At 43.6% G+C, this 24,060-nt stretch overlaps 1 protein-coding gene across 4 annotated transcripts in view; it reads left to right on the forward strand.

Annotated features, from left to right (window-relative positions):
- LOC106571636 (BTB/POZ domain-containing protein 9) overlaps positions 1 to 23,972 on the forward strand; it is a 28,677-nt gene extending 4,705 nt beyond the window's left edge. For 3 of the 4 annotated variants that reach the window (XM_014144940.3, XM_014144941.3, XM_014144942.3), the window contains 9 exons: positions 422 to 785; positions 1,036 to 1,303; positions 1,492 to 1,711; positions 10,490 to 10,609; positions 10,722 to 10,831; positions 11,005 to 11,194; positions 11,319 to 11,426; positions 11,538 to 11,616; positions 22,297 to 23,972. In XM_014144940.3, coding sequence (XP_014000415.1) covers positions 422 to 785; positions 1,036 to 1,303; positions 1,492 to 1,711; positions 10,490 to 10,609; positions 10,722 to 10,831; positions 11,005 to 11,194; positions 11,319 to 11,426; positions 11,538 to 11,616; positions 22,297 to 22,497 — 1,660 coding nt within the window. In that variant the 3' untranslated portion in view covers positions 22,498 to 23,972. The remainder of the gene's footprint in view (positions 1 to 421; positions 786 to 1,035; positions 1,304 to 1,491; positions 1,712 to 10,489; positions 10,610 to 10,721; positions 10,832 to 11,004; positions 11,195 to 11,318; positions 11,427 to 11,537; positions 11,617 to 22,296) is intronic. The other variant, XM_045695821.2, reaches the window with a different exon arrangement.
- The last annotated feature ends 88 nt before the right edge of the window (positions 23,973 to 24,060 follow it).

Raw genomic sequence — 24,060 nt, forward strand, 5'->3', positions numbered from 1 at the left:
TCATTATTTATTTGAGACTAAATAGATTTTATTTATGTATTATATTAAGTAAAAATAAGTGTTCTTGAAGTATTGTTGTAATTGTCATTATTCCAAAAATGTAAAAATCGGCCAATTAATCGGCATCTGCTTTTTTTGGTCCTCCTATAATCGGTATCGGCGTTGAAAAATCATAATCTGTCGACCTCTAGTCTAGATTCTAAAATAAAAATGTTGACATTAATTTATTCAACATTATAAATATCTCAAATACCTTTTTTGATTTAGCTTATTTTTAGACATTTTAGATATTCATATTTTTAATCTTGAATAAATTGTGACCATTTGTATTTCAGAATCTAAACATACTCCATATGAGCACACTAAAAGGAGTATCTAGGACTAGGTAACAATCTATGAGATGTGTAATCCTTTTCCCCAGAGCTCTGCTGTATGGCGGGATGAAGGAGTCCCAGCCGCAGGCGGAGGTGACCCTGGAGGAGACGCGACCCGAGGCCTTCTCCATGCTCCTCAACTACCTTTACACGGGCCGGGCTAGCCTCAGCTCAGCCCGCGAGGAGGTGCTGCTGGACTTCCTGGGTCTGGCCCACCGCTATGGCCTCCAGCCACTAGAGGATTCCACCTCAGAGTTCCTGCGCACCATCCTGCATACGCACAATGTGTGTTTGGTGTTTGACGTGGCCAGCCTGTACTGTCTGAGTGCGCTCAGTGCAGCGTGCTGCGCCTACATGGATCGTCGCGCCCCGGAGGTCCTGGCCTCAGATGGCTTCCTCACATTGTCCAAGGTGAGTTAGAGTAGGCAGGGTCTTGTTCATTAGGCAACAAACATGGAAGAACATGGACCAAAACAGGAAGGGAACTACCTGGACTAATAAGAAATGCAATAAAAAAAATATATATATAATTGCTAAATGTTTTCAAATGATTTTCATTGTGTGCCCTAATGAACAAGACCCAGATCCAGTAAATATGACTGAATCCAATTTGATAGTAGTATTAACTGAATATCTTTTTATCCTCTCTCTCTCTGTGCAGACTGCTCTGCTGACCTTGTTACGGAGAGACTCATTTGCAGCAAGTGAGAAGGAGATCTTCCAGGCGCTGTGTCATTGGAGCCGGCAGAACGGCGAGGGAAGAGCCACGCAGGAAGTGATGGCAGCTGTGCGGCTGCCGCTCATGAGCCTGACGGAGATGCTGAATGTGGTGCGTCCCTCGGGACTGCTCAACCCAGATGACCTGCTGGACGCCATCAAGACCCGCTCAGAGAGTCGCGACATGGACCTCAACTACCGCGGCATGCTCAGTGAGTCTGTCGCTTCCGGTCCTGTTCTAGTACTCGGCAACTAATAGCTTAAATTGTCAATGGGAGTCTGTGTGTTTTGTTTGCGTGGGAATTCTGTATGTGTCTCTTTGTATTCTGTGTGTGTGTGTGTGTGTGTGAGATATGTATTTAATATTATGTATTCAATGTGATGCCTTTGTGTCTTACAGTCCCCGAGGAGAACATTGCCACCATGAAGTACGGGGCCCAGGTGGTGAAAGGAGAGCTGAAGTCAGCGCTGCTGGACGGAGACACCCAGAACTACGACCTGGACCACGGCTTCTCCAGACACCCCATTGAGGAGGACGGCCGTGCTGGCCTTCAGATCAAACTGGGCCAGGCCTCTATCATCAACCACATCCGCATCCTGCTCTGGGACCGGGACAGCCGGTGAGTGAGACATCCAGCATGTTTTAAGGTATCAGTTTAAGCAAGGCACAATCGCTAATCTTGATCACATAATGAGTCATTATTTGGGATGCAAGGTGATTTGCCAATCAGTGATTCTGCTAAGTCTAACTCCATTGTAGGCTATCAAACACGCATTAATTCCTCTCTGAAGGTTTTGCACAACTGGTGAGCAATGTTTTTATATACAGTACCAGTCAAGTTTGGACACACCTACTCATTCTAGGGTTTTTCTTGATTTTGGCTATTTTCTACATTGTAGAATAATAGTGACGACATCAAACCTATGAAATAACGCATATGGAATCATGTAGTAACCAAACAATTGTTAAACAAATCAAAATATATTTTATATTTGAGATTCTTCAAAGTAGCCACCCTTTGCCTTGATGACAGCTTTGCACACTCTTGGCATTCTCTCAACCAGCTTCATGACATAGTCACCTGGAATGCATTTCAATTAACATGTGTGCCTTGTTAAGTTAATTTGTGGAATTTCTTTCCTCGATGTGTTTTCAATTGTACTGTGACAAGGTAGGGGTGGTATACAGAAGAGCCGTATTTGGTAAAAGACCAAGTCCATATTATGGCAAGAACAGCTCAAATAAGCAAAGAGAAATGAGAGTCCATCATTACTTTAACCTCTATGGGCTAGGTGGGACGCTAGCGTGCCACCCGTGGTGCACTCCATCAACAGCAGGTGCATTTCAAGAGCGGCAAATTTGAATCCAAATAAATGTCAAAATTCAAATTTTTCAAAAATACAACTATTTTACACCATTTGAAAGATAAACATCTCCTTAATCTAACCACGTTTTACGATTTCAAAAAGGTTTTACGGCGAAAGCATAAATTTAGAGTATGTTAGGACAGTACATTTACAAGAGTTGTGTGTAATGTTTTGTCAAGTCAAAGACAGGGTCACCAAAACCATAAAACCAGCTAAAATGATGCACTAACCTTTTACAATCTCCATCAGATGACACTCCTAGGACATTATGTTAGACAATGCATGCATTTTTAGTTCTATCAAGTTCATATTTATATCCAAAAACAGCGTTTTACTATGGCATTGATGTTGAGGAAATCGTTTCCCTCCAATAACCGGCAGTCAAGTCAGCGTCACAAATTAAATAATTAAAATTAGAAAACATTGGTAAAATATTATATTGTCATTTAAAGAATTATAGATTTACATCTCTTGAACGCAATCAACTTGCCAGATTTAAAAATAACCTTACTGGGAAATCACACTTTGCAATAATCTGAGCACTGCGCCCAGAAAAATACGCGTTGCGATACAGACTAGACGTCATGTTGGGGAGATCTAAAATCGAAAATACTATGTAAATAATCCATTACCTTTGATTCTCTTCATCAGATGTCACTTCCAGGTATCACAGGTCCATAACGAATGTAGTTTTGTTCAAAAAAGCTCATCATTTATGTCCAAAAATCTCCGTCTTGTTCGCACATGATCTAAGCCAGCCGGACTTCTCGTCATGAACGAGGGGAAAAAATATATTTCCGTTCGTTCAAACATGTCAAACGTTGTATAGCATAAATCATTAGGGCCTTTTTTAACCAGAACATGAATAATATTCAAGGTGGACGAATGCATACTCTTTTATAACGTATTGGAACGAGGGTACCCAACATGAACTCGCGCGCCAGGTGTCTAATGGGACATCATCGTTCCATGGCTCTTGTTCGGTCAGATCTCCCTCCAGAAGACTCAAAACACTTTGTAAAGGCTGGTGACATCTAGTGGAAGCAATAGGAAGTGCCAAAATATTCCTAAACCCCTGTGTTTTTCAATGGGATAGGTTTAAAGTCAATACAACACATCAGGTATCCACTTCCTGTCAGAAAATGTCTCAGGGTTTTGCCTGCCAAATGAGTTCTGTTATAGTCACAGACACCATTCAAACAGTTTTAGAAACTTTAGAGTGTTTTCTATCCATATATAATAAGTATATGCATATTCTAGTTACTGGGTAGGATTAGTAACCAGATTAAATCGGGTACATTTTTTTTATCCAGACGTGCAAATGCTGCCCCCTAGCCCTAACAGGTTAAGACATGAAGGTCAGTCAATACACAATATTTCAAGAACTTTGAAAGTTTCTTCAAGTGCAATCGTAAAAACCATCAAGCGCTAAGATGGCATCGAAGAGGGTGGTTGACGTTTTCAATGCTCCTAACCAACTGTGCTATTTATTTATTTATTTTTGCATTGTTTAACTTACTTTTTTACTTATTTTGTACATAATGTTGCTGCTACCATCTCTTATGACCGAAAATAACTTCTGAACATCAGAACAGCGACTACTCACCGCAAACTGGAAGAAGCTTTTTCCTTTAACAAGTCTGACGAGAAGCATATACTGCTTTCCCGGGAACAGGCCCAAATCCCTGTCATTTGCGTGAAGAAAAGGCGGAGGAAAAGGGGGCACAGATCGGGCTGCCTTCTGAGAATCCATAGGCAAAACATGTAAACTCCCACTACCATCTGTCCTACTGTCTAACGTGCAATCACTGGAAAATAAAATTGATTACCTATGATTAAGATTATCCTACCAACGGGGCATTAAAAACTGTAATATATGTTTTGCCGAGTCGTGGCTGAACAACGATACGGATAATATAGAACTGCCGGGATTTTCCATGCACCGGCAGGAGAGGGAAGCTACGTCTGGTAAGACGAGGGGTGGGGGGTGTCTATTTGTCAATAACAACTGGTGCGCGATGTCTAATATTAAAGAAGTCTTGAGGTATTGCTCGCCTGAGGTAGAGTACCTTATGAAAGGCTGTAGACCACACTATCTACCAAGAGTTCTAATCTATATTATTTGTAGCCATCTACTAAGACTGGACTCAACCAACTCTATAAGGCCATAAGCAAACAACAAAATGCTCATCCAGAAGCGGCGATTCTAGTGGCCGGGGACTTTAATGCAGGCAAACTTAACCTCTTACATCTAGACGTTCCGCTAGCGGAACACCTGCTCCAATAGCCAATGATGGGCGTGGTGCGAATTACAAATTCCTCAAAAATACAAAAACTTCAATTTTTCAAACATATGACTATTTTACACCATTTTAAAGACAAGACTCTCCTTTATCTAACCACACTGTCCGATTTCAAAAAGGCTTTACAACGAAAGCAAAACATTAGATTATGTCAGCAGAGTACCCAGCCAGAAATAATCAGACACCCATTTTTCAAGCTAGCATATAATGTCACATAAATCCAAACCACAGCTAAATGCAGCACTAACCTTTGATCTTCGTCAGATGACACCCCTAGGACATTATGTTATACAATACATGCATGTTTTGTTCAATCAAGTTCATATTTATATCAAAAAACAGCTTTTTACATTAGCATGTGACGTTCAGAACTAGCATACCCCCCGCAAACTTCCGGTGAATTTACTAAATTACTCAGGATAAACGTTCACAAAAAACATAAACATTATTTTAAGAATTACAGATACAGAACTCCTCTATGCACTCGCTATGTCCGATTTGAAAATAGCTTTTCGGTGAAAGCACATTTTGCAATATTCTCAGTAGATAGCCCGGCATCACAGGGCTAGCTATTTAGACACCCAGCAAGTTTAGCACTCACCAAAGTCAGATTTACTATAAGTAAAATGTTATTACCTTTGCTGTTCTTCGTCAGAATGCACTCCCAGGACTTCTACTTCAATAACAAATGTTAGTTTGGTCCCAAATAATCCATTGTTATATCCAAATAGCGGCGTTTTGTTAGTGCGTTCAAGACACTATCCGAATGGTAAAGAAGGGTGAGGAGCACGACGCATTTCGTGACAAAAAATTTCTAAATATTCCATTACCGTACTTCGAAGCATGTCAACCGCTGTTTAAAATAAATGTTTATGCCATTTTTCTCGTAAAAAAAGCGATAATATTCCGACCGGGAATCTGCGTTTAGGTAAAAAGACGAAAGAAAATAAAGCATGGGGTCGACTCGTGCACGCGCCTAAGCCCATTGTCCTCTGATCGGCCACTTACCAAAGGCGATAATGTGTTTCAGCCAGAGGCTACCTCAATATCATTCAGCTTTTTCCCGGGTTCTGAGAGCCTATGGGAGCCGTAGGAAGTGTCACGTTACAGCAAAGATCCTCAGTCTTCAATAAAAAGAGCCAAGATGAACAAGAACTTGACAGACAGGTCACTTCCTGTATGGAATCTTCTCAGGTTTTTGCCTGCCATATGAGTTCTGTTATACTCACAGACACCATTCAAACAGTTTTAGAAACTTTAGGGTGTTTTCTATCCAAAGCCAATAATTATATGCATATTCTAGTTTCTGGGCAGGAGTAATAATCCGATTAAATCGGGTACGTTTTTTTATCCGGCCGTGAAAATACTGCCCCCTAGCCATAACAGGTTAAATCAGTTTTACCACATTTTTACCGGTATGTCACAGGTGCAACCAGGGGGAGAAAAAATTCTAGACCACCTTTACTCCACACACAGAGATGCATACAAAGCTCTCCCCCGCCCTCCATTTGGCAAATCTGACCATAATTCTATCCTCCTGATCCTCCACTAAAGCAGGACGTACCAGTGACTCGCTCAATACGGAAGTGGTCAGATGACGCGGATGTTACGCTACAGGACTGTTTTGCCAGCACAGACTGGAATATGTTCCGGGATTCATCCAATGGCATTGAGGAGTATACCACCTCAGTCATCTGCTTCGTCAATAAGTGCATCGACGACATCATCCCCACAGTGACCGTACGTACATACCCCAATCAGAAGCCATGGATTACAGGCAACTTCCACACTGAGCTAAAGGCTAGAGCTGCCGCTTTCAAGGAGTGGGACACTAATCCGGATGCTTATAAGAAATCCTGCTATGCCCTCAGACGAACCATCAAACAGGCAAAGCATCAATACAGGATTAAGATTGAATCCTACTACACCGGCTCTGACGCTCTTCGGATGTGGCAGGGCTTGAAAACTATTACGGACTACAAAGGGAAACCCAGACACGCGTTGCCCAGTGACGCGAGCCTACCAGACGAGCTAAATGCCTTTTATGCACGCTTCAAGGCAAGCAACACTGAAACATGCACTTGAGCACCAGCTGTTCTGGATGACTGTGGTAATGCTCTCGGTAGCCGATGTGAGCAAGACCATTAAACAGGTCAACATTCACAAAGCTTCCTGCCATTCAGGACCTATATACTTGGCGGTGTCAGAGGAAAGCCCATAAAATTGGCAGTCCAGTCACCAAAGTCATAGACTGTTTTCTCTGCTACCGCACGGCAAGCAGTACCGGAGCGCCAAGTCTAGTACAAAAAGGCTCCTTTAAAAGCTTCTACTCCCAAGCCATAAGACTCCTGAATAATTAATCAAATGACCACCGGACTATTTACATTTTCACCCCCCCATTTGTTTTGGACACTGCTGCTACTCGCTGTTATCTATGCATAGTCACTTCACCCCTACCTACATGTACAAACTACCTCAACTAACCTGTACCCCCGCACACTGACTCGGTACCGGTACCCCCTGGATATAGCCTCGTTATTGTTATTTTATTTCGTTTGTATTTTTTACATTCGTTTATTTGGTAAATATTTTCTTAATTCTTCTTGAACTGCACTGTTGGTTAAGGGCTTGTAAGTAAGCAGTTCACGTTAAGGTCTACACTCGTTGCATTCAGCACATGTGACAAAGTTTGATTTTATTTGAAACTAGATCTCATGAGGACTGCCACAGGAAAGGAAGACCCATAGTTCCCTCTGCTGCAGAGGATAAGCTCATTAGTTATCAGCCTCAGAAATTGCAGCCCAAATAAATGCTTCACAGTAGGGATGCACGATATGTCGGTGAGCATATTGGAATCGGCCGATATTTGCTAAAAATGCCAACAGTTTAACGGCGATGTGCAAATCTGATGTCAAAGCTGACGTACATACCTATATAATGTAAGTAGATGACGCCACGGAAAATACAGCGCTACACAGAACAAAATCAGAAAAATACTAAGCGCATATTTCCAACAACTAAACAAGTTCAAGTCAAGCGGTCATTTGAAAGAGTGTGAAAATTTCAGCAAGACGACTCAAAGGTCAAAATCCATTAACGCCAAGATAATATAATTATTTGCCCTTGACAATCAACCGTCCTCTGTCGTGGATGATTTTGGCTTTCGCCGACTGGTCAAGCCTCAGTGCGCACTTTTTCAGATGTTGCCCTACCGGAGTTACAGTGTTGTTAAAACATACATCTATGAGCTACTTGCTATGAGCGTCACTGCTATTAGCTTCACGACTGACATTTGGACCAGCGACGTCAGCCTCATGAGCATGCTGAGTCTGACAGCACAGTGGGTCAACAAGGATTTCGTACTGTGGAAAGCCGTATTGTATGCTGAGTAATGTGCTTGTTCTCATACCGCTGCTGCCATTTCAATTGCATTTGAGAGCATGTTTGAAACTTGGAAACATGAACACTCCTAGCGCCAATCGAACAATTGACTAGAGAAATAAGCTAATCAACTGCGTTTGCAGCAGACGTGATACCCTCTGTCATGGCACTGAAACGCCTGCTCAACAAAACTGCCGACACAGACCGTGGGGTTAACTTACAAAAGTACTCAAGGCTATGAACAAGCGATTCGGTGCCATTCTCTTTGAGCTCGATGCTAGGTACAAGGACCGCTACTTCGATGCAGACCTGAAACCAGGGTTTACGTGAAATGTTACATGAACAGCTGGACAAGATAGAAACAGACAGTGACAGTGCGCACCAAGGAAGAGAGGCCACGGACAGACAGACAGCTGAAACTTCACTGCTTGACATGTATGATGAAATCCTGGTTGAGAATGAAACGACTGAATAACGAAACAGCACAGCAAGTAAGTGAAATAAATAGGTTTTTATTGTCTTTTACTGGTAATGGGGACATACGTAAATGCCAACAAAATAACTTTTTGGTGTATGTGTGACATTTTTATTTAACTAGGCTAGTCAGTTAACCTCACTAGGGTCTGTGGGACGTTATTGTCCCACCTGGCCAACATCCAGTGAAAGTGCAGGGCGCCAAATTCAAACTACAGAATTGTAAATATTTAACGTTCTTGAAAATACACATGCAATATGTCAAAATAAAGCAACTTCTTGTTAATCCAGCCACGGTGTCAGATTTCAAAAAGGCTTTACGGCGAAAGCAAACCATGCGATTATCTGAGGACAGCACCCCATCAAACAAACACAGACAATCATATTTCATCCCGCCAGGCGCGACACGAAACTCAGAAATATCAATATAATTCATGCCTTACCTTTGAAGAGCTTCTTCTGTTGGCACTCCAATATGTCCCTTAAACATCACAAATGGTCCTTTTTGTTCGATTAATTCCGTCGTTATATCTCCAAAATGTCAATTTAAAAATCCTGGATGGTTTGTCCTCTGGGTTTCGCCAGCCAAATATGTTCTGTTATACTCACAGACATCATTCAAACAGTTTTAGAAACTTCAGTGTGTTTTCTATACAAATCTACTGATAATATGCATATCCTAGCTTCTGGGCCTGAGTAGCAGGCAGTTTACTTTGGGCACACTTTTCATCCGGATGTGAAAATACCGCCCCCTAGCCTAGAGGTTTAAGAACAAATTCTTATTTACAATGACGGCCTACCCTGGATGACGCTGGGCCAATTATGTGCCGCCCTATGGGACTCCCAATCACGGCCGGATGTGATACAGCCTGATTCGAACCAGGGACTGTATTGATGCCTTTTGAACTGAGATGCAGTGCCTTAGACCACGTGTGTGTGTGTGTGTGTGTGTGTGTGTGTGTGTGTGTGTGTGTGTGTGTGTGTGTGTGTGTGTGTGTGTGTGTGTGTGTGTGAACTGTATGGTTGAATTGCTTCAAGGAAACCACTACTAAAGGACACCAATAAGAAGAAGAGATGGACATTAGACAGGTGGAAATCTTTGGTCTGATGAGTCCAAATTTGAGATTTTTGGTTCCAACCGCTGTGTCTTTGTGACACAGAGTAGGTGAACAGATGACCTCTGCATGTATGGTTCCCACCGTGAAGCATGGAGGAGGAGGTGTGATGTGTTGGGGTGTTTTGCTGGTGACGCTGTCAATGTTTTATTTAGAATTCAAGGCAAACCTAACCAGCATGGCTACCGCAGCATTCTGCAGCAATACGCCATCCCATCTGGATTGCACTTAGTGGGACTATAATTTGTTTTTTGACAGGACAATGACCCAACACACCTCCAGGCTGTATAAGGGCTGTTTGACTAAGGAGCGTGATGAAGTGCTGCCTCGTGACCTGGCCTCCACAATCACCCAACCTCAACCCAATTGAGATGGTTTGGGATGAGTTGGACCGCAGAGTGAAGGAAAAGCAGCCAATAATTGCTCATCATATGTGGGAACTCCTCCAAGACTGTTGGAAAAGCATTCCAGGTGAAGCTGGATGAGACAATGCCAAGAGTGTGCAAAGCTGTCAAGGCAAAGGGTGGCTACATGATTCCATATGTGTTATTTCATAGTTTTGATCTCTTCACTATTATTCTACAATATAGTAAAAATATAGAAAAACCCTTGAATGAGTAGGTGTGTCTGAACTTTTGACTGGTACTGTATACATTGCAGTAATGTTACTATCATGCTGATAATAGAGATACTCATCAGCTGTGCTTTGGTAACTGGGTTTTGTATGGTCCATATCTGTCTTTCTGTTTTTGTCTAGGTCTTACTCCTACTATATTGAAGTGTCCATGGATGAGCTGGATTGGGTGCGTGTTGTGGACCATTCCAAGTACCTGTGTCGCTCTTGGCAGAACCTCTTCTTTACACCACGTGTGGCCAGGTAAAACCTCACCCTTTGCGTCTCTACTTGTGGTTTCCTATGGTTGGCACCAATTTTGACTTTTGGTTCTACAACAGTGGGTGTAATTTTTACTTGTTCCCTTGTGTCCCAGGTATGTGCGCGTTGTGGGGACGCACAACACTGTCAACAAGGTCTTCCATCTGGTGGCTTTCGAGTGTATGTTCACACACCGTTCCTTCACTCTGGAAAAAGGTATTCTCGGTAAGGCAGGAATATCAATCGTTATACTAGTGTTACATGTGATTCTTAAGATGCCAGGTCAGAGCAACGTAAACATATCTTACTCCTCTCTCCAATCCTCTTCTTTATTCCCAATCCTCTCTCTCTTCTACTGCTTTTTTGCCTCTGCTTTTTTTCATCCTTCATATCTGCAGTCCCAAATGAGAATGTGGCTACCATCGCGGCCTGTTCCAGTGTCATCGAGGGGGTTAGTCGGAGCAGAAATGCTCTGCTCAACGGGGACACGCGCAACTATGACTGGGACTCGGGCTACACCTGTCACCAGCTGGGCTCTGGGGCCATTGTCATTCAACTGGCTCAACCCTACACTATTGGCTCCTTAAGGTAGGGGTGGGTGGGTGTGTGTGTGTTCACTCATGTTGAGTCTTGTAGGTTTTGTATCTGTCTGCACATTTGATTAAAAAAATGATGCTAATGATTTAGTTATTTTCTGTTTCTATCTGGACAGACTGCTACTGTGGGACTGTGATGAGCGATCCTACAGTTACTACATTGAGGTCTCCACCAATCAGCAGCAGTGGACGAAGGTGGTGGACCGCACCAAGGTGCCATGTCGGTAAGACTCCCAGTCTGTCTTCAAGTCTCCCTTTCCCATACTCTTTTCAGATTATCTTTGTGTAATACTGTCCATCTGAGATCCTTTAACAGTTTTGTTTTTCTTCAACAGATCGTGGCAGACACTCAAATTCGACAAGCAGCCTGCCTCTTTTATTCGCATCGTGGGAACTAACAACACTGCAAATGAGGTGAGAGGATTGCGCATACACCGTAATTAAAAAAATAGATTTTGTCTGGATTTTTGCATTTACAGAGCTCCATACTGCAACCATTTATTAACATTTTGCAACCCTTTGACTTGGCTGTGTAAGTAAAATGTTCTATTGGTCGCATCCAGAATATATCTGGAATATAGAAATAGATATGTACAGTGCCTTCGGAAAGTATTCAGACCCCTTGACTTTTTTCACATTTTGTTCGGTTACAGCCTTATTCTAAAATTGGTTTAAATAGTTTTTTTCCCTCAATCTACACACAATACCCCATAATGACAAAGCAACATTTTTTTTTTTCTAATTTATTACAAATAAAAAAACGGGGGAAAAAATGTACATAAGAATATTTACATAAGAATTCTCAGTACTTTGTTGAAGCACCTTTGGCAGCGATTACAGCCTGGAATCTTCTTGGGTATGACGCTACAAGCTTGGCACACCTGTACATTCTTCTCTACAGATACTCTCAAGCTCTGTCAGGTTGAATGGGGAGCGTTGCTGCGCAGCTATTTTCAAGTCTCTCCAGAGATGTTCGATCAGGTCCGGGCTCTGGCTGGGCCAATCAAGGACATTCGGAGACTTGTCCCGAAGCCACTCTCCTACATTGTCTTGGCTGTGTGCTTAGGGTCATTGTCTTGTTGGAAGGCGAACCTTTGCCCCAGTCTGAGGTCTTGAGTGCTCTGGAGCAGGTTTTAATCAAGGGTCTCTCTGTACTTTGCTCCGTTCACCTTTGCCTCAATCCTGACTAGTCTCCCAGTCCCTGCCGCTGAAAAACATCCCCACAGCATGATGCTGTCACCACCATGCTTCACCATAGGGATGATGCCAGGTTTCCTTCAGACTTGGCATTCAGGCCAAAGAGAATGCTTGGCATTCAGGCCAAAGATTTCTGTCTTGGTTTCATCAGACCGGAGAATATTGTTTCTCATAGTCTGAGAGTCTTTAGGTGCCTTTTGGCAAACTCCAAGCGGGCTGTCATGTGCCTTTTTACTGAAGAGTGGCTTCCGTCTGGCCACTCTACCATAAAGGCCTGATTGGTAGAGTGCTGCGGAGATGGTTGTCCTTCTGGAAGGTTCTCCCATCTCCACAGAGGAACTCTAGAGCTCTGTCAGAGTGACCATCGGGTTCTTGGTCACCTCCCTGACCAAGGCCCTTTTCCTCCAATTGCTCAGTTTGGCCGAGCAGCCAGCTTTAGGAAGAGTTTTGGCGGTTCCAAACTTCTTCCATTTGAGAATGATGGAGGCCACTTTGTTCTTGGGCACCTTCAATGCTGCCGACATTTTTTGCTACCCTTCCCCAGATCTGTGCCTCGACACAATCCTGTTTCAGAGCTCTACGGACAATTCCTTGAACCTCATGGTTTGATTTTTGCTCTGACATGCACTGTCAACTGTGGGACCTTATATAGACAGGTGTGTGCCTTTCCAAATCACGTCCAATCAAGTTCAAGAAACATCTCATAGATGATCAATGAAAACAGGATGCACCTGAGCTCAATTTCAAGTCTCATAACAAAGGGTCTGAATTGTTATGTGAATAAGGTATTTCTGGTTTTAATATTTCAATTTGGAAACATTTCTAAAAACCTGCTTTTGCTTCGTCATTATGGGGTATTGTATGTAGATTGACTTATTTTTATTTAAATCCATTTTAGAATAAGTCGGTAACGTAACAAAATGTGGAAAAAGTCAAGGAGTCTGAATACTTTCTGAATACTTTCTGAAGCCACTGTATATGATGGTGTGTATGGACAGTATATGAATAGAAAATGTGTGTACAGCAGTAGTTATATAGGATGAGCCTTGACTAGAATACAGTCAGAAGTTTACATACAATTAGGTTGGAGTCATTAAAACAAGTTTTTCAACCACTCCACAAATTTCTTGTTAACAAACTATAGTTTTGGCAAGTCGGTTAGAACATCTACGTTGTGCATGACACAAGTCATTTTTCCAACAATTGTATACAGACAAGATTATTTCACTTATAATTCTCTGTGTCACAATTCCAGTGGGTCAGAAGTTTACATTCACTAAGTTGACTGGGAAAATTCTAGAAAATCATGTCATGGCTTTAGAAGCTTCTGATAGGCTAATTGACAACATTTGAGTCAATTTGAGGTGTACCTGTGGATGTGTTTCAAGGCCTACCTTCAAACTAAGTGCCTCTTTGCTTGACATCATGGGAAAATCAAAATAAATCAGCCAAGACCTCAGAAAAATAATTGTAGACCACAAGTCTGGTTCATCCTTGGGAGCAATTTCCAAACGCCTGAAGGTAGCGCATTCATCTGTACAAACAATAGTACGCAAGTATAAACACCATGGGACCACGCAGCCGCCATACCGCTCAGAAAGGAGACGCGTTCTGTCTCCTAGAGATGAATGTACTTTGGTGCGAAAAGTGCAAATCAATCCCAGAACAACAGCAAAGGACCTTGTGAAGATGCTGGAGGAAACGGGTACAAAAGTATCTATATCCACAGTAAAACGAGTCCTATATCGACATAACCTAAAAGGCCGCCCAGCAAGGAAGAAGCCACTGCTCCAAAACCGCCATAAAAAAAGCCAGACTACGGTTTGCAACTTTATTTTATTTATTTTACCTTTATTTTACCAGTTAAGTTGACTGAGAACACGTTCTCATTTACAGCAACGACCTGGGGAATAGTTACAGGGGAGAGGAGGGGGATGAATGAGCCGTCTGTAAGCTGGGGATGATTAGGTGACCATGATGGTATGAGGGACTGCTTGGAAATTTAGCCAGGACACCGGGATTAACACCCCTACTCTTACGATAAGTGCCATGGGATCTTTAATGACCTCAGTCAGGACACCCGTATAACGTACCATCCGAAAGACGGCACCCTACACAGGGCATTGGGATATTTTTTAGACGAGAGGAAAGAGTGCCTCCTACTGTCCCTCCAACACCACTTCCAGCAGCATCTGGTCTCCCATCTAAGGACTGACCAGGACCAGCCCTGCTTAGCTTCAGAAGCAAGCCAGCAGTGGGATGCAGGGTGGTATGCTGCAAATGAACATGGGGACAAAGATCATACTTTTTGGAGAAATGTCCTCTGGTCTGATGAAACAAAAATAGAACTGTTTGGCCACAATGACCATTGTTATGTTTGGAGGAAAAAGGGGGAGGCTTGCAAACCGAAAAACACCATCCCTACCGTGAAGGTGGTGGGTGGCAGCATCATGTTATGGGCGTGCTTTGCTGCAGGAGGGACTGGTTCACTTCACAAAATAGATGGCATCGTGAGGAAGGACAATTATGTGGATATATTAAAGCAACATCTCAAGACATCAGTCAGGAAGTTAATGCTTGGTCGCAAATGGGTCTTCCAAATTGACAACGACCACAAGCATACTTCCAAAGTTCTGATCAAAATGGCTAAAGGACAACAAAGTCAAGGTATTGGAGTGGCCATCACAAAGCCCTGAACTAAATCTTATATCCCTGACCCCAATCCGTTTGTTCCAAGATGGCGTAGCAGTGCAGACATTGTTTGTCATTCTCCCGTGTACATTTCTTATTTTTTGTCTTTTTTGTATATACTTCACTATGTTTTCGATCTCTTTTTCCATTAAAAAAAATGTAAATATACCTTCCGGCAACCCGCCTCACCCAATGTGATACGGATCTGCTATTTTTAGACCTTATTGCCTGAACCTCCATCAGAAGCTAGCCATCAGCAGCTAACCAGCTAATTGGCTACTAGCTATTTAGTCATTGTCAACCACTGCTAGCGGCCTTTAGCACAGACACCAGCCGCTTTTAGCCTGGATAATACTTGCCAGTCTGCACAGCGTTTTATCAACCCTGAGCATATAGGACTGTTTTTCTTCACGACAACACCGGATTCCTGCCGTAAGCCCTGGACCATTTACTCAAGATCATCGCAGCCCCGACGCTAGCCTTGAGCCAGGCCCATCTCCCGGCCTGCTCAGTGGACCCTATGATCACTCGGCTACACAGCTGATGCCTCCCGGGCTCTTCACTAACACGACTAGAATCCTCTACACCACCGGATTCTTGCAGTAAGCTCTGGACCTTTGCATCGGATCATCGCTGCTACCGAGTGGCTATAGTGGCTAACGCCCTTATCCCAAAGCTAGCACCAGTTAGCCGCGAGCCATGTGCATCTCCCGGCTAGCAAACGAAATTACTCCAGCTACAATACCTCTTTTGCCAACTTGCCTGGACCCTTTGTCAACACGGAGCCCTGCTGTTCCATCACGACTGATCTGCCAATGTAATTCCATCCGCTGTGCCCTCAACCGGCCTTTGCCTGACGTCGGAGCAGACGCTTCTACTAGCCCCGACCTGCTAACTTTTTTTGAATGCCGTGTCACCCGTTTGCTAGCGTAGTAACGACTACTTAGCGGCTTCCCATTTTCATCTATTGCTGGACCCTATGATCACTTGGCTACATAGCTGATGCCTGCTGGACTGTTCATTAATCACGGTACTCCATTTTGTTTATCTGTCGGCCCCAGCCTCGAACTCAGGCCTTGTGTACAGTTAACTGACCCTCTCTGCCCATTCTTCACCATTTTACCTGTTGTTGTCTTAGCCGTTGTTGTCTTAGCTAGCTCTCCCAATCAGCACCTGTGATTGTTTTATACCTTGCTTTATGTCTCTCTTTGTCAATATGCCTTGTATACTGTTGTTTAGGATAGTTATCATTGTTTTAGTTCACTGCGGAGCCCCTTGTCCCAATCAACATGCCTCAGATACCTCTTTTGTCCCACCTCCCACACATGCGGTGACCTCACCCAGCATAACTATTGCGTACAGAGATGCAACCTCTATCGTCACTCAATGCCTAGGTTTACCTCCACTGTACCCGCACCCTGCCATACCCCTGTCTGTACATTATGCCCTGAATTTATCCTACCACGCCCAGAAATCTTCTCCTTTTATTCTCTGTCCCCAACGCACTAGATGACCAGTTTTGATAGCCTTTAGCCGTACCCTCATCCTACTCCTCCTCTGTTCCTCGGGTGATGTGGAGGTTAACTCAGGCCCTGCGTGTCCCCAGCCGCTCTCATTTATTGACTTCTGTAACCGTAAAAGCCTTGGTTTCATGCATGTTAACATCAGAAGCCTCCTCCCTAAGTTTGTTTTACTCACTGCTTTAGCAGACTTTGCCAAGCCTGATGACCTTGCCGTGTCTGAATCCTGAATTAAGGCCACCAAAAACTCAGATTTCCGTCCCCAACTACAACATTTTCCCTCAAGATAGAACTGCCAAAGGTGGAGGAGTTAGCCTGCAAAGTTCTGTCATACTTTCCAGGTCTATGCCCAAACAGTTTGAGCTTCTAATTTTAAAAATGAATCTCTCCAGAAATAAGTCTCTCACTGTTGCCGCCTGTTATAGACCTCCCTCAGCTCCCAGCTGTGCCTTGGACACCATATGTGAATTGATTGCCCCCCATCTATCTTCAGAGTTCGTTCTGTTAGGTGACCTAAACTGGGATATGCTTAACACCCCGGCAGTCCTACAATCTAAGCTAGATGCCCTCAATCTGACACAAATTATCAAGGAACCCACCAGGTACAACCCTAAATCTGTAAACATTGGCACCCTCATAGATATTATCCTGACCAACTTGCCCTCCAAATACACCTCTGCTGTTTTCAATCAGGATCTCAGCGATCACTGCCTCATTGCCTGCATCCGCTATGGGTCCGCTGTCAAACGACCACCCCTCATCACTGTCAAACACTCCCTAAAACACTTCTGCGAGCAGGCCTTTCTAATCGACCTGGCCCGGGTATCCTGGAAGGATATTGACCTCATCCCATTAGTAGAGGATGCCTGGTTGTTCTTTAAGTGATTTCCTCACCATCTTAAATAAGCATGCCCCTTTCAAAAAATGTAGAAATAAGAACAGATATAGCCCTTGGTTCACTCCAGACCTGACTGCCCTCTACCAGCACAAAAACATCCTGTGGCGGACTGCACTAGCATCGAATAGTCCCCGCGATATGCAACTTTTCAGGGAAGTCAGTAACCAATACACAGTCAGTTAGGAAAGCAAAGGCTAGCTTTTTGAAACAGAAATTTGCATCCTGTAGCTCTAACTCCAAAAAGTTTCGGGACATTGTAAAGTCCATGGAGAATAAGAGCACCTCCTCCCAGATGCCCACTGCACTGAGGCTAGGAAACACTGTCAACACCAATAAATATACGATAATCGAGAATTTCAATAAGGATTTTTCTATGGCCGGCCGTGCTTTCCACCTGGCTACCCCCCTCCGCTTCTCCTTCACCCAGATCAAGATAGCGGATGTTCTGAAAGAGCTGCAAAATCTGAACCCCTACAAATCTGCTGGGATAGACAATCTGTACCCTTTCTCTCTAAAATGATCCACTGCCATTGTTGCAACCGCCATTACTAGCCTGTTCAACCTCTCTTTCATATCGTCTGAGATCCCTAAATATTGGAAAGCTGCCGCTGTCATCCCCCTCTTCAAAGGGAGAGACACTCTAGACCCAAACTGTTTGACCTATATCCATCCTGCCCTGCCTTTCTAAAGTCTTCTAAAGCCAAGTTAACAAACAGATCACCAACCATTTCGAATCCCACCGTACCTTCTCCGCTATGCAATCTGGTTTCCGAGCTAGTCAAGGGTGCACCTCAGCCACGCTCAAGGTCCTAAACGATATCATAACCGCCATAGATAAAAGACAGTACTGTGCAGCCGTCTTCATCGACCTGGCCAAGGCTTTTGACTCTGTCAATCACCGCATTCTTATCGGCAGACTCAATAGCCTTGGGTTCTCAAATGACTGCATCGCCTGGTTCACCAACTACTTCTCAGAAAGAGTTCAGTGTGTCAAATCGAAGGGCCTGTTGTCCAGATCTCTGGCAGTCTTTATGGGGGTGCCACAGGGTTCAATTCTCGGGCCCACTATTTTCTCTGTATATATCAATGATGTCTTTCTTGCTACTGGTGATTCTCTGATCCACCTCTACGCAGACGACACCATTCTGTATACATCTGGCCCTCTTTTGGACACTGTGTTAACCTCCAAACAAGCTTCAATGCCATACACACTCCTTCCGTGGCCAACTGCTCTTTAAATGCTAGTAAAACTAAATGCATGTCTTCAACCGATCGCTGCCCACACCCGCCCTTCCGACTAGCATCACTATTCAGGAAGGTTCTGACTTAGAAAATTTGGACAACTACAAAGTCCTAGGTGTCTGGTTAGACTGTAAACTCTCATTCCAGATTCACATTAAGCATCTCCAATCCAAAATTAAATACCGATTCTTGACTTTGGCGATTGTCATTTACAAAATAGCCTCCAACACTCTACTCAGCAAACTGGATGCAGTCTATCACAGTGCCATCCGTTTTGTCACTAAAGCCCCATATACTACTCACCACTGCGACCTGTATGCTTTCGTTGGCTGGCCCTCGCTACATATTCGTCGCCAAACCCACTGGCTCCAGGTCACCTATAAGTCTCTGTTAGGTAAAGCCCTGCCTTATCGCAGCTCACTGGTCACCATAGCAACACCCACCCGTAGCACACGCTCCAGCAGGTATTTTTCACTGGTCATCCCCAAAGCCAACACTTCCTTAAGCCAGGTGAGGTCTCCGCATGCATGGGGGGAACAAAAGAGCTTCTCAGGCATGTTGAGCAGGACTGGGGGCTCTACAATGAAATAAAACAATAACTAACCGAAACAGCAGTAGACAAGGTATATTGACGTTGGAGATAGGCATAAAGCAATCGTGGGTGTTGGTCGGGAGAGCTGAGACAACAACGGGTAAATGGCGATGAATGGGCAGAGAGGGTCGGATGGGTACACACACCGGAGTTCGAGGCTGGGGCTGACGGATAAACAAAATTGGGTACAGTGTTAATGAACAGACCAGCAGGCATCAGCTGTGTAGCCGAGTGATCATAGGGTCCAATGAGCAGCAATAGGTGAGTCAGGGAGCCGTTCGGTAGTCGCTACTACGCTAGGCGAGCGGGAGACACGGCGTTCAGAAAGCTAGCGGGCTGGGGCTAGCAGATGGGTCTTCGGCGACATCGCAACAGAGAAGCCTGTTGAAAACCACTTCGGACGATTACGTCGGCAGACCAGTCATGATGGATCGGCGGGGCTCTGTGTCGACAATAAAGGGTCCAGGCCAATTGGCAAAAGAGGTATTTCTAGACCAAGAATTAGCTGGTAAACTCTGTCGACTTGCCGGGAGATGGGCCTTGCTCGAGGCTAGCTCAAGGCTAACTGGTGCTTGCTTTGAGACAGAGGCGTTAGCCAACAGTAGCCACTCGGTTGCAGCTAGTTAGCTGCGATGATCCGGTGTAATGGTCCAGAGCTTGCGGCAGAAATTCGGCGATGTGGTGGAGAAAACCAGTCCGATATGCTCTGTGTTGATATCGTGCTGTGCAGATTGGCAGGTAATTGTCCGAGCTAAAGCTGGCTAGTGTCGCTAGCAGTGGCAAACAATGACTAGTAGCTAGTTTGCTGGTTAGCCTCTGATGGAGGTTCCAGTTATATGGTATAAAAAATAGCAGATCCGTACCACATTGGGTGAGGCTGGTTGCTGGATAGTATGTTTAGTAGATGGAAATTGAGATTAAAATGTATATGAAAAAAAGGAAAACCAGACTATTTACAGACTAACACGGGACAAGACAAACACAAGTTCGACTGCTACGCCATTTTGGATAAACAATGTGCCCCCAGTGTTGTTAGGCTGACCTCACCACCCTCTGGAGAGCCCTGCGGTTGCGGACGGTGCAATTGCCATGCCAGTCGGTGATACAACCCAACAGAATGCTCTCAATGGTGCATCTGTAGAAGTTTGTGATGGTCTTTGTGGCCAAGCCAAATGTATTCAACCTCCTGAGGTTGAATTGGCGATGTTACGCCTTCTTCACCACACTGTCTGTATGTTGGACCATTTTAGGTTGTCAGTGATGTGCACTCGGAGGAACGAAGCTTTTCACCCTCTCTACTACTGCCACTTCGATGTGGATGGGGGTGTGCTTTCTCTGCTGTCTCCTGAAGTCAACGATCAGCTCTTTCATTTTGTTGATGTTGAGGGAGAGGTTATTTGCCTGGCACCAATCTGCCAGGGCCCTCACCTCCTCCCTGTAAGCTGTCTCGTCGTTGTTGGTAATCAGGCCTACCACTGTTGTCAGCAAACTTGAAGATTGAGTTGGATACATGCTTGGCCACGTAGTCATGGCTGAACAGGGAGTACAGGAGGGGGATGAGCGCGCACCTTTGTGGGGCCCCCGTGTTGAGGATCAGCATAGCGGAGGTGTTGTTGCCTACCTTCACCAACAGGGATGAGCTAGTCAGGAAGTCCAGGACCCAGTTGCACAGGGTGGGGTTCAGACCTAGTGCCCTGAGCTTAGTGATGAGCTTGGAGGGTACTGTGGTGTTGAAGACTGAGCTGTCGTTGATGAACTGCATTCTTACATAGGTATTCCTCTTGTCTAGATGGGATAGGGCAGTGTGATGGTGATTGGTTCACCCATGGATCTGTTGGGGTGTATGCAAATTGTAGTGGGTCTAGGGTGTCTGGTAAGGTGGAGGTGATATGATCGTTAACTAGCCTCTCAAAGCACTTCATGATGACAGAAGTGAGTGCTACGGGGCGATAGTCATTTATTTCAGTTACCTTCACTTTCTTGAGTACAGGAGCAAGGGTGGACATCTTGAAGCGTTTCAAAATCCAATTGCGGGGAAAACACAGCTATCCTGTGTAATACTAATATCCCCATTTTTTTTGTCTTTCTTTTTTTTTTTTTTTTTTAAAGGGAGGACAGGTGGTTCTCAGCTTTCTGGTGGTATTATAAAAACATTATCAACTCTCCATATTGAGCTTAATAGCAACTATTTTACAACCAAGATATTTGAAATGGCTTTGAGATAGTGTGCGCGAAATGCGCATTGGCCATTGCGATTGCATAGGCCTCACGCCTGCAAAGATTTTTAGGACATTACATTTACTGTTAGATTAATACATGGCTACTAGCAGTGGGTATTATATTTAAGCAACAAGGCCTGAGGGCGTTTGGTGTATGGCCAATATACCACGGCTATTTGCTATTATTTTAAACTGGTTACCAATGTAATTAGAGCAGTAAAAATAAATATTTTGTCATACCCGTGGTATACGGTCCGATATACGACGGCTTTCATGCCAATCAGCATTCAGGGCTCAAACCACCCAGTTTATAATTAGTTAGTGATCTAGCTAACTAGGTGGGAAATTAGCCATAAATAAATGTGCCTATTATTATATTAGTGCACATAAAGATCTCTAAACATCTGGAGATCTATGGAGCCCTATTTTAACAATAAAATATAATGACAATAGTCTAATTGTCAACCCAATATTCATGACTGTCACTGGATTTGGTTGTGCATATTTTTAATCACAATGTTAGAGGAAAGAAAATATTTCTGAATACCATCTCACTTCTTAATAAAGCACTTTAATTCTTTGTTAATTACATATGTTTTTCTATTGCGTGACGGTGTGGGGGAACACATGATGCAACCAAATCATGGGCTGGTGCCACCATCTGAAAAACTTAGTGGCACCAGGGGGAAATGTTGTATATCCGTTCCTCATTTCCTGTTTCTCTCTCTCTTTCAGGTGTTCCATTGTGTCCACTTTGAGTGTCCGACCCAGTTGGACACGGAGGTGAAAGACGGCAGTCTTGGGCAGGCATCACCTTTTGAGTCCAGTTCCACATCCCAGAATCCTAGACCCATGCAGCCATCCCGCACCCACAGCCTTCTCCCCTCCCAGCCCTCCTCATCCTCATCCTCCACTTCCTCACAACCCCACCTCTGAGAGAAAAGGAAAACCCCCAAGAAAACAATTTTGCACAACCTTTATCTATCACACAAGATGCACTGCTAAAATGCTGCTAAGCATACAATCCATTTTGATAACAAAAATAAGCCTCTAACACGTTAACAGAATCTAACATCAATTTCAGGATTTTAGGGTGCTCATACAGTCCTCCCTGTCTAAAATGATAGACAATGGTGTAAAAAAAGGCTATGAAGTAAATTGGCCCATACATTTCCTGTGAAGGTATTAGCCCACATTTGTTGCCGGTTTAAGGGTACTCAGTTGGCACTCTTCAAAGCCTAGTCGGGCCAGGTGCTGTCCAGCCAGTGGAGGTGCAATCAGTACTGCTCATCCAAAGATTAACCAATGCAAGACCACTATCAATGATTTTCTACTCATGTTGAAAAAGAAAAATCATAGGTGAACATGGTCATATTCACCTATGCTGAAGGTTTATATCTGGAAAATGAATTTGATCCCCCCACAGTGAACATTTGGACTTAAAGACTAATATTGCAGTCTTGGCTGAGCAGCACTTCAATGTTTGGTAAATTCATCAGCACTTGGTGGAAATCGGAGGCTGGGTGAATCTATGAGCAGATGATATTTGGCACTTTATTGTTCCCCATATTTACTGTAAGAAAGATGTTACCTAGGTCTACTAAGCACTGGGGAAATGTGCAGTGCTGGTAATAGCTATTTCTGTCTATGGATTTGTTTTTGTCATTTTATTGTTGTCCTCACCTTTTTGAGGACAACTTTTAATTGCTGCTTGTGCTTACTGCTAAATGTAGATATATGTATATTGTCAATGATTTTGTTTGTGTGGTTTGATTTAAGTTTTGTGTTGGCTCTACGGTTTATTTCTCAGTGCTGTGCTTCCTATTATCCCTCACCTCTTCCCTCTTTGTTTTTTGGCTCTTAATATTGCTCTACTTTTTCATATTTCCTTTGCTCTCCTTTGTTATTTTACAAGCTTTCAAGTAGATTTGAGCAATCCTTTAGATACTTTCACATTGCTGCTATTGCATGAGGGCTGAACATTCACTTAAAGTAAATTAAGTAGAAAGCAGATTACCCTTCTCATATTTATATATTTTCCATTCTATTTCCTGAATAGTTTTGAATGCAACTTGTATGGTGTCATCTTTAGTACAATACCATTACTGTACTATATCACCATTGCTTGGGATGACTATCCGTTTTTCTATATCACTGCCATTAACATACGTTGGGATTGATTTTCAGAAGAGGTCGCTTTTGTAGATGTTGAAAGAGATTCAGCAGAAAAGTCTCTCAACCTCTTAGTGTTCAAAAAATGTTGATTGATTTGAAAAGTCAAGTAAGGTTTTGCATTAGTGAGTGCCAAAGGCTTCTTCGGGCTGGAGATTTCTGCTTATGGCAAATGTTAGTTGGCCAATAAATGTACATTTTCTTGCAGGCAGTGGCTGCAGGAAATGGCATTAAATGTTGTCTGACTCATTTTGCAGTACTTATTGTTAGCAACCCTCATCAAACTTGAAAGACCAAATGTTTTTTTTTAACATTGCTGATTTAATA

The sequence above is a fragment of the Salmo salar genome, chromosome 15, assembly GCF_965601325.2.
Source record: "Salmo salar chromosome 15, fSalSal1, whole genome shotgun sequence".
Taxonomy (NCBI): Eukaryota; Metazoa; Chordata; class Actinopteri; order Salmoniformes; family Salmonidae; genus Salmo; species Salmo salar.